The 13,861-nt window shown below is 34.4% G+C and overlaps 1 protein-coding gene across 1 annotated transcript; it reads right to left on the bottom strand.

Moving 5' to 3' along the window:
• Positions 1-6,486: 6,486 nt before the first annotated feature.
• LOC132175791 (NAC domain-containing protein JA2L) lies at positions 6,487-8,160 on the bottom strand. Its single transcript, XM_059587844.2, has 3 exons — positions 7,888-8,160; positions 7,518-7,786; positions 6,487-7,395 (listed from the first exon to the last, which is right to left on the bottom strand). Exons 1-3 carry the CDS (start codon positions 8,066-8,068, stop codon positions 6,823-6,825), a joined length of 1,023 nt encoding a protein of 340 aa, XP_059443827.1. The 5' UTR covers positions 8,069-8,160; the 3' UTR covers positions 6,487-6,822.
• Positions 8,161-13,861: the final 5,701 nt, after the last annotated feature.

Below are 13,861 nucleotides of genomic sequence, written 5' to 3' on the forward strand. Positions count from 1 at the left end.
ACAATCTAACACTGATCAAATCAATGGTTGTTGGAGAAAAAAATATTTAAATGGAATAGTAAAACTAGATGGTTAAAATATTGAGTCGAGTATAACTGTTTTAAAAAAATGGGCAACTAAAATAGATTAAAAGTAATTTTTTAAACTAAAAATAAGCTAAATATTTTATGAAACACCATGAATCCAAGCAAGACGACTGTTATATATATATCCATGTAATGAACATGATAGCTAGAATGGGTTGCTTTCTCAAAGACAACCCCAGTAATTATTACCTAAAAATCTCTTGAAGACTGCTGCATGTTCTTCTCATTGCATGTCGTTGTCTAGGGGTGCAAAGGCGGGCGGTTTTTAACCGCCCGCTAACCGCTAACCGCTATAACCGCCAACCGCCTAACCGCCTAACCGTCTAACCGCATTAACCGCTAACCGCCTAACCGCCATAACCGCCTAGCGGTTAGCGGTTAGCGGTTATTGGGTCTACTAACCGTAACCGCTAACCGCTAACCGCCTTTTTATATAATATATTTTTATAATTATAATTATAAAAATATTTATACATATAACATAATCACTTGATCATTAAATCACAATTTTTTTAAAAAATAATTAAATCACAATTTGAGTATTAATATATTATCACTATAATTTATATAATTATATCATATAATCACTTAATCATTAAATCACAATTTTTTTTAAAAAATAATTAAATCACAATTTGAGTATTAATATATTATCACTATAATTTATATGATTATATCACATGAGATTGATTATTAAATCATTTGATTATATAATAACAAATTATACATATATAATATGACATAACTCATAAATATACTAATTCATACTAATACAACAATTAAATATCTAGAGACTTATTTCCAATGTATGTTATAAACCTATAAGTTTATATAAGTCTACATATGTATATGAATAATATAAATGTATAATATCAATAGTTAATCATATGATTCAATGACAATTCAAATACTTTATTCAAGACTTCAAGTGAATCATATTATTAATGTACAATGATGATATGATTCGTATAATATCAAATTAAGTAATTGACATTGGATTAAACAATGACCAATGTGTTACTTATAAACATAATTTAAGTATTAATGTATTATCATTATAATTTTAGTAATTTATATATTATCACTATAATTGATATGATTATATCACATGATGACTTGATCATTAAATCATATGATTATATAATAATAAATAATACATATATAATATGACATAACTCATAAGTCATAAGTCTACAAGTTAATCATATGATTCATGTACAATGATAATCACAATTGATTCAATTGAATTAAACAATATGTTACTTATAACTACAAGTCTACAATTTAATTAAAGCATTATTAGATACTTTAGGAATTTAGGATTTAGGAGTTTGAACATTACCATTTACCATTAGATATTAAGTTCAATTCAAAGAAAAAAGATTATAAGTAAATATGATAAGAATTTAAATAATTAATCATATGAATCATATGATATAATTTAATGAGACTATATGATTATATAATATCAAATTAAGTAATTGACACTAGATTCAACAATGTGTTACTTATAATCACAATTGAAGTATTAATGTATTTTTTGAACATTTTTTAGAAAAAGAAATTTAACCATTTTTTGAAAGAAAAAAAAAAAAAAATTAACAATTTTGAACAATTTTGAATTATATATATATATATATATATATATATATATATATATATATATAATTGCTTATAGTTATATTATATGCATATTGAATAATATAAATGTATAAGATAAATATTTAACTATATGATCCAATTACAATTCCAATACTTAATAAATTATTCATGTACAATGACAATGACAATGTGATTCATATAATATCAAATTAAGTAATTGACATTGGATTAAACAATGTGTTACTTATAACTACAATTGAAGTATTTTTGTTTGTTTGTAAGTTTATAAGATTAACACTTAATCATATGATCCAATGACAATTCAAATATTTATAGCAATTGGGCCCAAGAAGATATTAAAAATACAAGAAAAAAAATGAGGGTAAAAAAAAGCCCAAAAAGCCCAAAAAAAAAGCCCAATTTTTAAAAAGCGGTTAGCGGGCGGTTATTTATTTCACTAACCGCTAACCGGCCACTAACCGCTAACCGCTAACCGCTAGGCGGTTAGCGGTTGCGGTTAGTGAAATTTACTAACCGCTAGGGCGGTTACGGTTAGCGGTTATTGCCACTAACCGCTAACCGTAACCGCCTTTGCACCCCTATCGTTGTCCTCTCAAAACCACACACACAACACACACACACACCCCACACACGCGCGCGCACACATATATATAGAACAAATGGGAGCTCCCCTTTAATTAAATTAATTTTCTGGCCTCAACTAATATTAAACTGATTAATTCTAGCTGAAAACACAAGCATATATATTACTCCACCTCACTAGCCTGTCGGTATAATTGAAGGGCATACATGAAAACTCAAATCCGACCACCATAGACACTTATTTTATTGTTCTTGTCCCCGATCGATTTCCCATAAAGAGAAGCAATAGAGTGAAGGCACGGAGCAAAATATCATATGCAAGTGGGAGTGTTGGGCTATATTCTATTCAATTCAATTCAATTAGTCAAATTATTATTATAGCAACAATGCCTATATTCTATTCAATTCAATTAGTCAAATTATTATTATAGCAACAATGTTTTAGGACATGCTCCCTAGTGCCCACTTTTCGGGACAAGGGAGAAATAACACATCATAGTTTGTCACTACTTGTTGGGAAGGTGGGTATGGTTAGTGGCAAAAAAAATCATGCTCTACCATTTTTGGAGTATACTTATATTATTATACAATACTTTGAAACCTACTTGTCTCGATTTTCTAGTGCTTTTTGTGTCTTATCATTAGATTAGAAGATATTAATTTGTGATGGATGTTTTTGTTTTGGGAGTACATGTCGGCTGGTTCGAATTAGGACATTTGCTCTAATATCATATTAAACTATCACTTATCTTAAAAGGTTAAGCGGGTATGAAAATGTAAATTTAATCATTTAATTTAAAACAATCAAATGATGTGGCGTTAGCCTTATAATTTATACAGGAGTAATGTAATCTATGGCATGATAGTAGAAATTAACCGTTTACTAATTAATAATAATATTATTTTACAAACAAACAAAAAATTTCTCCCAAAATGGTTATGTCAATGCCAATTTCTCAGCATGTTAAGTTGTACATTTGAAGTTGAATTCGTCAAGCACACAATCTTTAAACTCGCAAACCCTACTCACATTTGGAAAATTGTTTTCTTTTCATTAACATAATCATAATATATAGTCTCTTTGTCCTAAAATAGAAGGGTATTTTTTTTTTTTACTATCTTAAAATAAAATAATAATATATGGCAGCTTTTAGAAAGTAGAAACGAAAGTATTTATTCAATTAATTTTCTATAAATGTGAACACCTTTTTGAAAAAATCAAATTAATCCAAAGATATATATAGTTTAGAAATATATTGTGATGATTATTTAAAAATGTGTTGCGTCTATTTGTTTTAAGTCAAAGAGAATAATTAATTGTATTCCAATAAGCTAAACTTTCCAAAGCTTAGTCAATCATTTGGTTCAATAATCATGCCTTTTTATAGCTAAAAAAGATCAAATCTTTGTATACACGCAAGCATAGCTGCATAGGGTGGTCGTCGTAAATGTAATAACTTATACGATTCAAATTGTTTATGGGTTTGATTATGGAAGAAATATGAGAGGTAATTGTCAAATGGTGGAAATAGCTGTCACGTTGACCACACGTGCAAGTAAAGAATCACTGGAATCAACGGTCAAAGCATATCTATCCGAAAGTGTGAAAAGTTTTCTATCCAACCATGATTAATTGGATGGATGGATGGCATCTGAGAATTATCCGTCTGACAGACGAGAATGATTCCGAGGTATCGATCTGACGGACAAAAAGCTTCAAATTTTACAGTCTCCAACCCGTGCAAGTAACGTTAAAAACCTAGGACTTATCTTCTAGCTTTTTGCCATGTGGCCGTAAATGTTCTACGTACTGTTTGTCAGGATAAAGAATCCTTTAACTTTCTCTGTGGAAAACAGAAAAAGAAAAATATCTCATTTCAGTTTTTTTGTTTATGTTGATTGATTGTCATTAGCCTCTCCTTTCCAGGATATTTTTTGGTTTCTATCTCCAAGTGACGTAGCAGAAAGACTAAAGTAATTAATCAAAAAATAATGAATTTGATTGCGTAAGGAGAAACGGTTTTATCATATAACCAAAAGAAAAAATAAGCCTGTAGGCTAAAAAAAAAAAAAAATTTTGCAGAGTATTTGAGAAAAAAAATTTTGATTTTAAAATAATTCAATGAATTAGTTTTACATAATAAAGTAAGGACATAAATTTCGTCCAAACTAGTCTTAAGGAAATATCTTCTAATCCATTTAAAATAATACAAAATATCATTAAACATTTAAAAGACACATTAAATTTAGTCTAAGTTACTAAACTGCTATTAATAATGTTAAGAATTTAATGGTGCTTATGAGACAATTGGGACTCACGGACATCATCCTTGAAGGGGACTCCCTAGAGGTAGTGCAAGTGGTACAAAGGGAGGAGAGGAGCTAGGCAAAATTTGGAAACTTGTTGGAGGAAACGAAGGAGATGCTTCAAGGTTGTCATTCATGAAAAATTCAACATGTGTGGCGAACGGCAAATGAAGTTGCGCATAAGGTTGCAAAACTGGCAATTGCTCTTAATACAAGTCAGCTATGACTAACTACGACTCCCCTTTGCATTAGGGATATTGTAATGGCTAAAACCGTAACTATTTATTAATGAAATTATTTGATTTCCCCTATTAAAAAAAAATTAATGTGCCTTTTAAATGTTTATAGACACTTGACACTATTTTAAATGTGTTGAATATTTTCGTCAGATTGGTTTGGAGGAAATTTTTGTCCATAAAGTAATAAGCTAGCCTATTTATAAAAGAGAAATACTTGGAGAGAAAGTAAACATAATCTTTGTAGTAATAGTAAACATAATCCTAATAAGGAAAATAAAATTATTAAAGCAAATCTAATCCTAATTAGGAAATGAAAATAATTAAAGCATATCTAACCATATTAAGCATTGAAAATACAGTCCTAATACAATAAAATAAAATCCTAATATTGAAAATCGGTGGGAATTGTGACAATTTTTCCTTTTATACTTTCATTGTGCGAGAACGGGTAAAATTCTGATCAAGTTGTGCTGCTCCAATATTATTTGTGATATTCTCATTATTTTTATTTTTACCCAAAATATAGACACATATCGTCTTACATCACCGATTGAGTTAGATAAATGGAGCATTGGGAGGCTTGATTCCTCACAATCACTCGTCATATCATGGACAGATTAGATAGATTACCTTTTTGAATTGAAAAAAGTAAATAAAGAAAACGATGATGTGATACAAATTTTGGATAAAACATACCCTTAAAAATTGACTTGCAATAAAAAAAGTATTCAAGAACATAAATAAGCATGCTTAAAGTTATACTTTAGCTATGTGTCATACTTAGCATTAAGCGGTAAAGTGACTCAATAGGCATCAATAAGCCAAATTTTGAGTAGTGGGGCACTTTCTTTTCAATCTTGAATAAATGTCTCTCTAAAACTTTATATAATTGACCTATCAATAGTATCAGAATCATATGCGATATGAAAAAATTGTGGAGTTTGGGTATTTAGATTATCGTATTAAAGAGTAATGCACTGGATATAGTTCATGCATGCGTTATAATCTTGGAATCAATATGAACATCTGGTTGAAGATGGAAAGACAATACTCTAAATTCTCTAATCATGATATGTGCGGCACACTTAAAGAAATGCAAATATGGCTGCACGTTGTCTAGTGAAGACAGGCAATCAATTGCCATCAATGGAGGAGCAAATATGGATTAAAGATTTTTCGGTCTTTATTCGTGACATTATAAGTAAGTAACCAAAGCTTGAATTTTTGCATGATGAAAAAAAGAGTACATATTCTATTGAACCAAAGAAGTAGTGGTCCACATACACTAGTAAACAAAGATATTTAACTGAAATAATTTTTCCAAATCTATCCTCGGTCCACAACATTCTCACCAAAGCTAGAAAAAAAAAATATCTTAAAAACTTTTAAATAAAACTCCTATAACTCATGATATTATCCCCATAATATCCATGCCAGAACCCTTGTTCCAAGATCTTTCTGTTATACTAAAACATTGTCATTAACATGTCCTACCACATTCTCCCATCGCCATCCTTCTTGCTATTCATTGTTTGTTATGAACAAATTGATGGGTCACATCCAATTCACATAATTGGAGTCAGAAGCCGAATTTAATTGCAAGACAATTATTGATGTCCAAACATGACGTGGCAGATTCTGCAAACCTCTGATGGAAATCATATTCTAATTAATCTGGATTAAATTGTACAAAGATTCCTGTTTCCCTTTTGTACATTTGGATCTGACCCTCTATGCTCCTACCCCAGCAAAAATGTGGCAAATTTTCATTGCCCCATTGGCGTTACAACCAAAACAGTAAAGGTTCCAAACTCGCACTTTTGGAATCTAAAGCCAAAATGTTAGCCCAAAGAATCCCAGAAATATATACAGAAATTGGCTGCAATCCAACTGTTTTCAAAGCAATGCACTACTACTCCCTTTCTCTTTTTTTCTTACCATTTTTTTTTTTTTTTTTTTGGGTTTCTTTTTTTCTTCGAACTTTTTCACTGCCTAAACCCGAACCCACCCGGCTGATTCGGGTACCTAAACCCGTACGGGTCAAGCGAGTTAGAAAAACTCTGCGTCAACAGGTTCGAGTTCTGTCGGAAGAACCCCGCGTTATCGATCCGCTGAGTTTTGGGACCACTCTGAACCTCCTCATCCATCAAATTCCGGAACTTCTCCGGCGGCGATTCCACGTGGCAAAGCGGCGGAATAGAAGGGACATACATGTCATTACTGGCATAGTTCACAAGTCCCTGAGTCTGAGCCTGAGGTTGATTTTCCAGATCACCGAGTTCAGGCACCGAGTTGAGGCTTACAAGACTCGCCCAGTCGAAACTCCCGGAACCCAGATTCTGAAAGTTGAGCTTGTCGTCCTGTTGCTGGGGTCTAAGAGAATTCGTGCGTGGCAAAGTGAAGAATCGGTCTTCAATCTCCGGCAGCGACTCCAACACATCGTCTAAGTGGGACGAAGACGACGAATCATTACTGTGTTCTATGCTCGAAACGCTTGTTGTGGGCTTCTGAGAGCTCGAGTGCTTCTTATAAATCCGACACAAAACCCAATCATCCAACTGCAACATAAAAACTCTTTATCAGAAAACAAATCACAAACACCTAACGTACACAAATACAAACCCAGACTCAGAGAATCTCAGATTATGAATCTTAAACTATATTTTACAAAAATTGCTACCTTAGAGCTTCCGTTCTTTCGCGAGTGTTCTAAGAGGCGGTACTCGTGCATGATCCAATTAGTTTTGGTTCCTTTGGGGGCTTTTCCGACATAGAAAACCAGAGCTTTTTTGATCCCAACCTTACGACCTTCCGTTGTGATCACCTTGTCGGTTCCAGTGGCCTTCCAATACCCAGAGCCTGCAACTCTGTTTGGCCTTGAACCGTTTGGATACTTTCTGTCCCTAGGACTGAAAAAGTACCATTCTTTTTCACCAAATATTGCTTTGCCTGCAAGAAACAGAGCATAAAAAAACTTTAGTACCAGATTGAATTATAGTTAAAGATTGGTGCACTTAAAGCTTCAATTTTGGGGTGGAATGAAATCTTACTTGGTAAAACCCATGGATCAAACTTGTACAGATCAATCTCAGCAATAATTTGCAAATTGAAATGGTGCCCAGCTACTTTTCTACACAGATATTGCACCAAAAGCTCCTCATCCGTCGGATAGAACCGAAATCCCGGCGGCAAGCTGAGCTGAGAAAGTAGGTCTGTCTCCGGCACACCCATTTCTGGCAACAGTTTTTTCACAAAGCTGAAGAATTACAAAGAGAGAGAGAAAGAAGCTAAAATGTTTTTTCGAATTTGATTTCTTTCTTTTTTTCTTTTTCTAAATGGATGGTAAATGGGTGATATTTATAGATGAATGGAGAAGACTGGACAGAGAGATAAGTACGGTCGTCCCTGTCTACTGTAGAACAAAGGGACCCACTTCAGTTAATCACCTTTAAAAATCCACCACGTGTCCGCTGTAATTGACGCTATCGTGAAGCCGACCTTATCTAGTTCGAGTACGATCATCGCTTAGGTGCATGAACCGTCACGAAAAAACTGTATTGAGTCATCCCCACAAAACCGACACGTGTCCATAAAAGCACCATTATCTTCTAGAAGCTTGAGCTCCAAAGACGTTTTTCACGCGCGTGAAAAACCACGTCGGCAAGGAATATGACTTGGGGGCTGGTGTGAGCGTCGCGACTCGCGAGGGAATTAGGCTGCAGGATCGTCAAAGGAAAGAGGCGCGAAAGGAAAAGCAAAGCACTAAAAAAAAAAAAAAAAAAAAAAAAAAGGTGCTCAAACGGTGGCAAAGGCATTGGTTTGGTGCCACGTTAGCAAAAACTATGTTTTTTTCTCGCTTTTTGTCTTTTTGAGTGGGTGTTGGGGGTTTCTTTCACTCATCAACCTCTCTCGGCAACCTTACAAGTGTAAAATAAACACTTCGGTTTGGACCATGTGGTGGCTTTCAGCAAAAAGATTGGTGATGATTTGGTTAAGGTCAAAGTTTTTGAGGGGTCTCATGGACTAGATTGTTCTTGTGTTGATTGAGGTGGTTTTTAGACTTTTGTGGACGTGGAGATTCCGAGGTTACTCAGAAAGAGAGGGCTATGTTTTGGCTGGCATTTTAGACCATGTTGTGGGTCTTTGAAAATGGAAAAGAAAGTGGATTTTGAAAAGAAAAATGTTAAGTGTTCTTTTAGTATTTTTTTTACGTTCTCTCAATTGTTATGTGACTTTTAAAATTACTAATAAATTAAAAGTCAATAATAATAATTTTAAACTGAACGGTAATTTTAAAAGGCACATCACAGTTGAGAGGACACTAAAAAAACACTAGAGGAACATCTAGCATTTTTTTTTTTGAAAATAGATGACTGTTTCGGTTTTTTTTTTTTTTTTTAATTTCATTTATCTCTCATAATTTTTTTTTTTTAAAAAAATATCTAAAGAGAATATAAAAAAAATAAATAGCATTTCTTTTATGGATAAAATGGGAGTTGTAGGGATTGGGATTACGTAGACCGTGACATGTGGTTTCGTGGGGGCGGTGTTTTGACGAGTAGTAAGAGCCGATGTTGTTTTGTCAAAGAATCGGAAAATTGTAAGAGAATTAATTTAGCTTTGAAAGTTAAAGATTGGATATTCGCCACGTGCAGATATTTTATTGCTAGATGTCATCACCCGATTGGTTCTCCATCGAAGTTTAGAGTATAGCTTAGAAGAATAACTAACACACGTGTCATGGAAAACAAAGATACGGTCACCTACTTTTGTTATGCTGCATGAGTCATGAGCTTGAATTTTGAACAAAGATAGGTTGATTGAAAACCACGCCATCTGACTAAACCTTTTGCTCACATTGAGGGGTCAACTTCAAAAACAGCTCACATAATCGAAAATATTCATTTTATAAACTTTTAATGTAAGAATTAGTTGTAAACATTATCCGATTTTCAAAAATCTTATGTCAAAACAATATAATATATAAAATAGCATAATTTTTAACTCCAAATATGAATTCCTTATCAATGGGTAAAAGACACCATCGCAATTTTAAAAGATTAATTGTGTTGTTAGACTAAATATATGCAAAAACCTTTTTTAAATAGTGTTTTGGAATCTTTGATTTGCTTTAGTTGCTTTAAATAAATTATGTTGACCCCAAATTAAGTTAGTTTCAATCTTAACTAATTCATTGATTGTGGTTTTGACTAGTGTATCTTTTGATCTCACCATTTTTGGTCTTTAATTAGCAACAACGAAAAGTCGTCGTTAAAAGTCCAAAAGTCATCGCTAATTACTTTTAACGACTACCGATCGTCATTAATAAACTACTCTTTCTTCGTATCTTATTGGTTCTACCATGTCATAAAATTTTCTAACCTTACAACATGTTGAACTATTATGAATAGAATCTTAGGTTGTATATACTTTAAAAAAAAAACTATTACTATATTAAGAGTAATTCTTTTTGGCCTACCGGTGTTCAAAGAGGGCTGATGCGGCGTGGACTCTTAGTTAAAAAAGATAGAATTATTAGTTATATTAGGTTGTTTGAAATTCATAGAAATTTGAATAGCCTAAAAAAGAAAAGCTCTCTTAAACTGTGAAATTTAAATAGCCTAATATCAAGATATCTCAATTAATAATTTAAGTTATAAAATACTCAACTTAATAAGTGGGCAAAGTATAAAGAGAAATATTAGCGCATCTACTTAATGGTTGAATTTTTTTTTTTTTAATTTTTTTTTTAAGTACGGAAAATGATAAGAATGGATGCTCTAGCATTAAGAATAAAATAGAATCCATACTCAGGCATGTCAAAAGCATTAATAAACTCGTGAAGAAGAAGAAGAAGAAGAAGAGTAGGAGAAGAAACACGAGATCAACATGCAAGCTTATGTTTTTTTTTTTTTTTCTTTTCAAAACCAATAAATTAGGCTCCGTTTACTACGACCTAAAATGGTTTCCGTCGGAAAATATTTTCAGGGAAGCCATTTTCCCTGAAAATATTTTTTGCCGAAAACATTTTACTGCGTTTACCGCGCACAAGGAAAATATTTTTTTTTCCAATAAGGTCCCCATCTGTACTTGTTTGGACCCCGCTGGAACCTGCCCGAGACCCCGCCGAGACTTGACCGAGACTAGTTTGGGACCTTGCCGGGACTTGATCGGGACCCGCCTAGGACTTGATCGGGACCTAACTGGGATTTGCCCGGGACCTACCCTGGACCCCACCGGGACTTGACTAGGACTCGCCCTGGACTTGACCAAGACCTCGCTGGGACTTGACTGGGACTTGCTCGGGACCCTGACGGGACCTGCCCAGGACCCGACCAAGCAAGTTTCAGGCAGGTCCAATTATGTCCCGGGCGGGTCCCGGTCAAGTCCCGAGCAAGTCCCGTCTGGGTCCCATGCAGGTTCCGAACGGGTCCAAGGCAAGTCCAGGGCGGGTCTCGGTCAAGTCCTGGGTAGGTCTTGGCGGCATCCCGGGCAAGTTCCGGTCATAGGCGGGTCCCGGGCAGGTCTTGAGCAGGTCCCGGTCAAGTTCAGAACAAGTCTCGAGCGGGTCCTGGGCAAGTCCTGGGCAGTTCCCGATCAAGTCCTAGGCGAGTCCCAGTCAAGTCCCGGTTAGGTCCCGGGCAAGTCCTAGGCGAGTCCAGAGCGGGTCCCGGTCCGATCTCGATCAAGTCCCGAGCGGGTCCCGGGCAAGTCCAAGTTAGGTCCCAGGCTGGTCCTGGTCAAGTCCCTGGCAAGTCCCAGCGGGGTCCCGGTCAAGTCCTGTGCATGTCCCGACGGGGGTCTCGGGCGGGTGCTTGGCAGGTCCCCCGCGGGTCCCGAGCAAGTCCAGGCGGGTCTCGAGTGAGTCTGTGGCAGGTCTGGGCAAGTCCCGTTTGGGCAGGTCTAGGTGGGTCCTGTTCAAGTCCGGTCAGGTCCCAAGCAGATCCTAGTGCGGTCTCGATCGGGCTCTGGGCGAGTCCCGGTCAAGTCTCGGCGAGGTTTTGGGTGAGTCTTAGCAAGGTCCATCGATTTAAGAATAAAATGCTCACAGTCAAAAAATGGTTTACGGTTTTCGAAACTGTAAACCATTTTTCAAAAATTAAAGAAGAATTTTCAGTCAAAAGGAAAATATTTTGCGTTGACCACTATTTTACGTCGAAGTAAACACTGTAAAATGGGAAAATCATTTTCTGAAAACCATTTTACGTCGAAGTAAACGGAGCCTAATATGTAGTTCATACTTATATATATTTTTTTTCAATGTCAATAAACTAATATGTAGTTGCATGTGATATGTTTAAGTTATTGTCAATGACTCAATGATATAATCTTCATCTTAAAAAATAAAAAATAAAAAAATGGTATAATTTTGGCTTTTTTGAATATAACTTGTTTGGCAATAGACTTACACAAGTCTTAATTTTTTTAAAAAAGAAATTCAATTTTTCAACGTTTTATGTTCTATATCACATTAATTATTTTTTATTACTATTTAAACAAAAACCCAACTACAAAACAATTATTTATTTATTTTTTTCACTTTTTTCTCGCATCAACCATTTTCAAATAAAAAAATCCACAAAACTAGAGTCGATTGCCAAACAAGGCTCGTCCTATAATCTTGCTTATAGTCTTTTTTTTTTACTTTTCTTGGTCATAAAGAAAGTCAAATATTGCTCAGAATTGCGGCTAGATACGCATAAACTCATAAACAACCTGGCTAAGCCGCAGTATATATCCATATAAAAAACCCATGGCTAGGAAATTAAAACGTGGCTAAAGCCGCAATACTAAGTTTTAAAGCATCTCTTTTATCTTTTCCTTTGTATTTGTGCGGCGCTCTGAAAACCTTCGTCCATGGCGCTATGCTGCGTATTTTGACTCGATCGCTATTGCAAAAGCAGCTGGCGGCTTCTTCAACTACTCGCCAATTAATTCCTTGGTCCAAAACATTACACACATTCATTTCAAAATCAGAATTGTAAACCTTTCGACATATTGACCTTAATTTTTAAAATAAAAATTCCAAGATTTTTATAAAAATTCTTAGTTTCTTTTCTTTTTTTAATCTATTCAACTTCGCATTATGATTCAAGAACATATATATAATACTATAATAGTGTGAGTGTGAACAGCCCCAAGTAATTTTCAGCTTGAGCTTGACTATAAGAGAGGACCTTAATTAATAATTATATCATTATTTAATTAATCGTAGCCTTTAAGGTTGAAAAAGCCTGATTTTGAGCTTTGCATGTGTGAATTAAGACATGGAGGGGGTTAGGCAGGGACCCATAAGCATAATTGGTGGAGCACTAATCGATCAAATTGTTGCTTCTTTTGTGCTAATAAGATTGACCTTATATATTCCTAATCCGTCTATGTTCATTGTTTACAATGATTTCAAATTAGTTCTTTGTGTTACCATAAATTCTAGGTGAGATTAATTTGTCGTTGTCAATTTGTTAGAAATAATGTCGGAATAAGTTGGAAAACTGATTGAGGAATTTGACTTGTAAAAAACAAATTGAAATGTTGAACCATTGGGGATCGGATGCCAAAAACATGGTCAAATCAAATACAAGGAACAAGAAAGACATCACATGAAGAAGAAAACAGGCTTCCATAGCCATGTGCGAAGAACCAGATCCATTGCCAATTTGTGGCATGGAAAATGAGGGAATTAAGTTTTTTATTATTTTTTATTAATTACTATTTTGGCATGGCTTTGTTATTAATTAAAGTGTGTACGTTTTGTGGAAGAGCTTTAATTTGTTGAGGGCCACACTGAACAGTCTCTAAAAAAGAAAAGAAAACGATGGTGGTCCTTTGTTCAACAACTCCCCTCGTTTATTTTCTTTTCGGTGGGTATTTAAATGCGATCCACTTGTAAGGCACATATGATAATGACTTGATATGTATACCCAAATTATTAGAAAAAAAAAAAAAAAAAAAATTCATTAGTTTATATAGAGCGGGTGGATTATAAAATAGTTTATGAATGCTAAAATAGTTTAACCCGAATCA

The sequence above is a fragment of the Corylus avellana genome, chromosome 3, assembly GCF_965113065.1.
Source record: "Corylus avellana chromosome 3, dhCorAvel1.hap1.2, whole genome shotgun sequence".
Taxonomy (NCBI): domain Eukaryota; kingdom Viridiplantae; phylum Streptophyta; class Magnoliopsida; order Fagales; family Betulaceae; genus Corylus; species Corylus avellana.

Bases quoted from the DNA above. Each gene is read 5' to 3' on its own strand.
- LOC132175791 (XM_059587844.2), bottom strand. From the start codon at position 8,068: ATGGGTGTGCCGGAGACAGACCTACTTTCTCAGCTCAGCTTGCCGCCG. The intron at 7,787-7,887 runs GTAAGATTTCAT...TGTTTCTTGCAG, and splicing joins TGATCCATGGGTTTTACCAA to GCAAAGCAATATTTGGTGAA. The intron at 7,396-7,517 runs GTAGCAATTTTT...TTTATGTTGCAG, and splicing joins GAAAGAACGGAAGCTCTAAG to TTGGATGATTGGGTTTTGTG.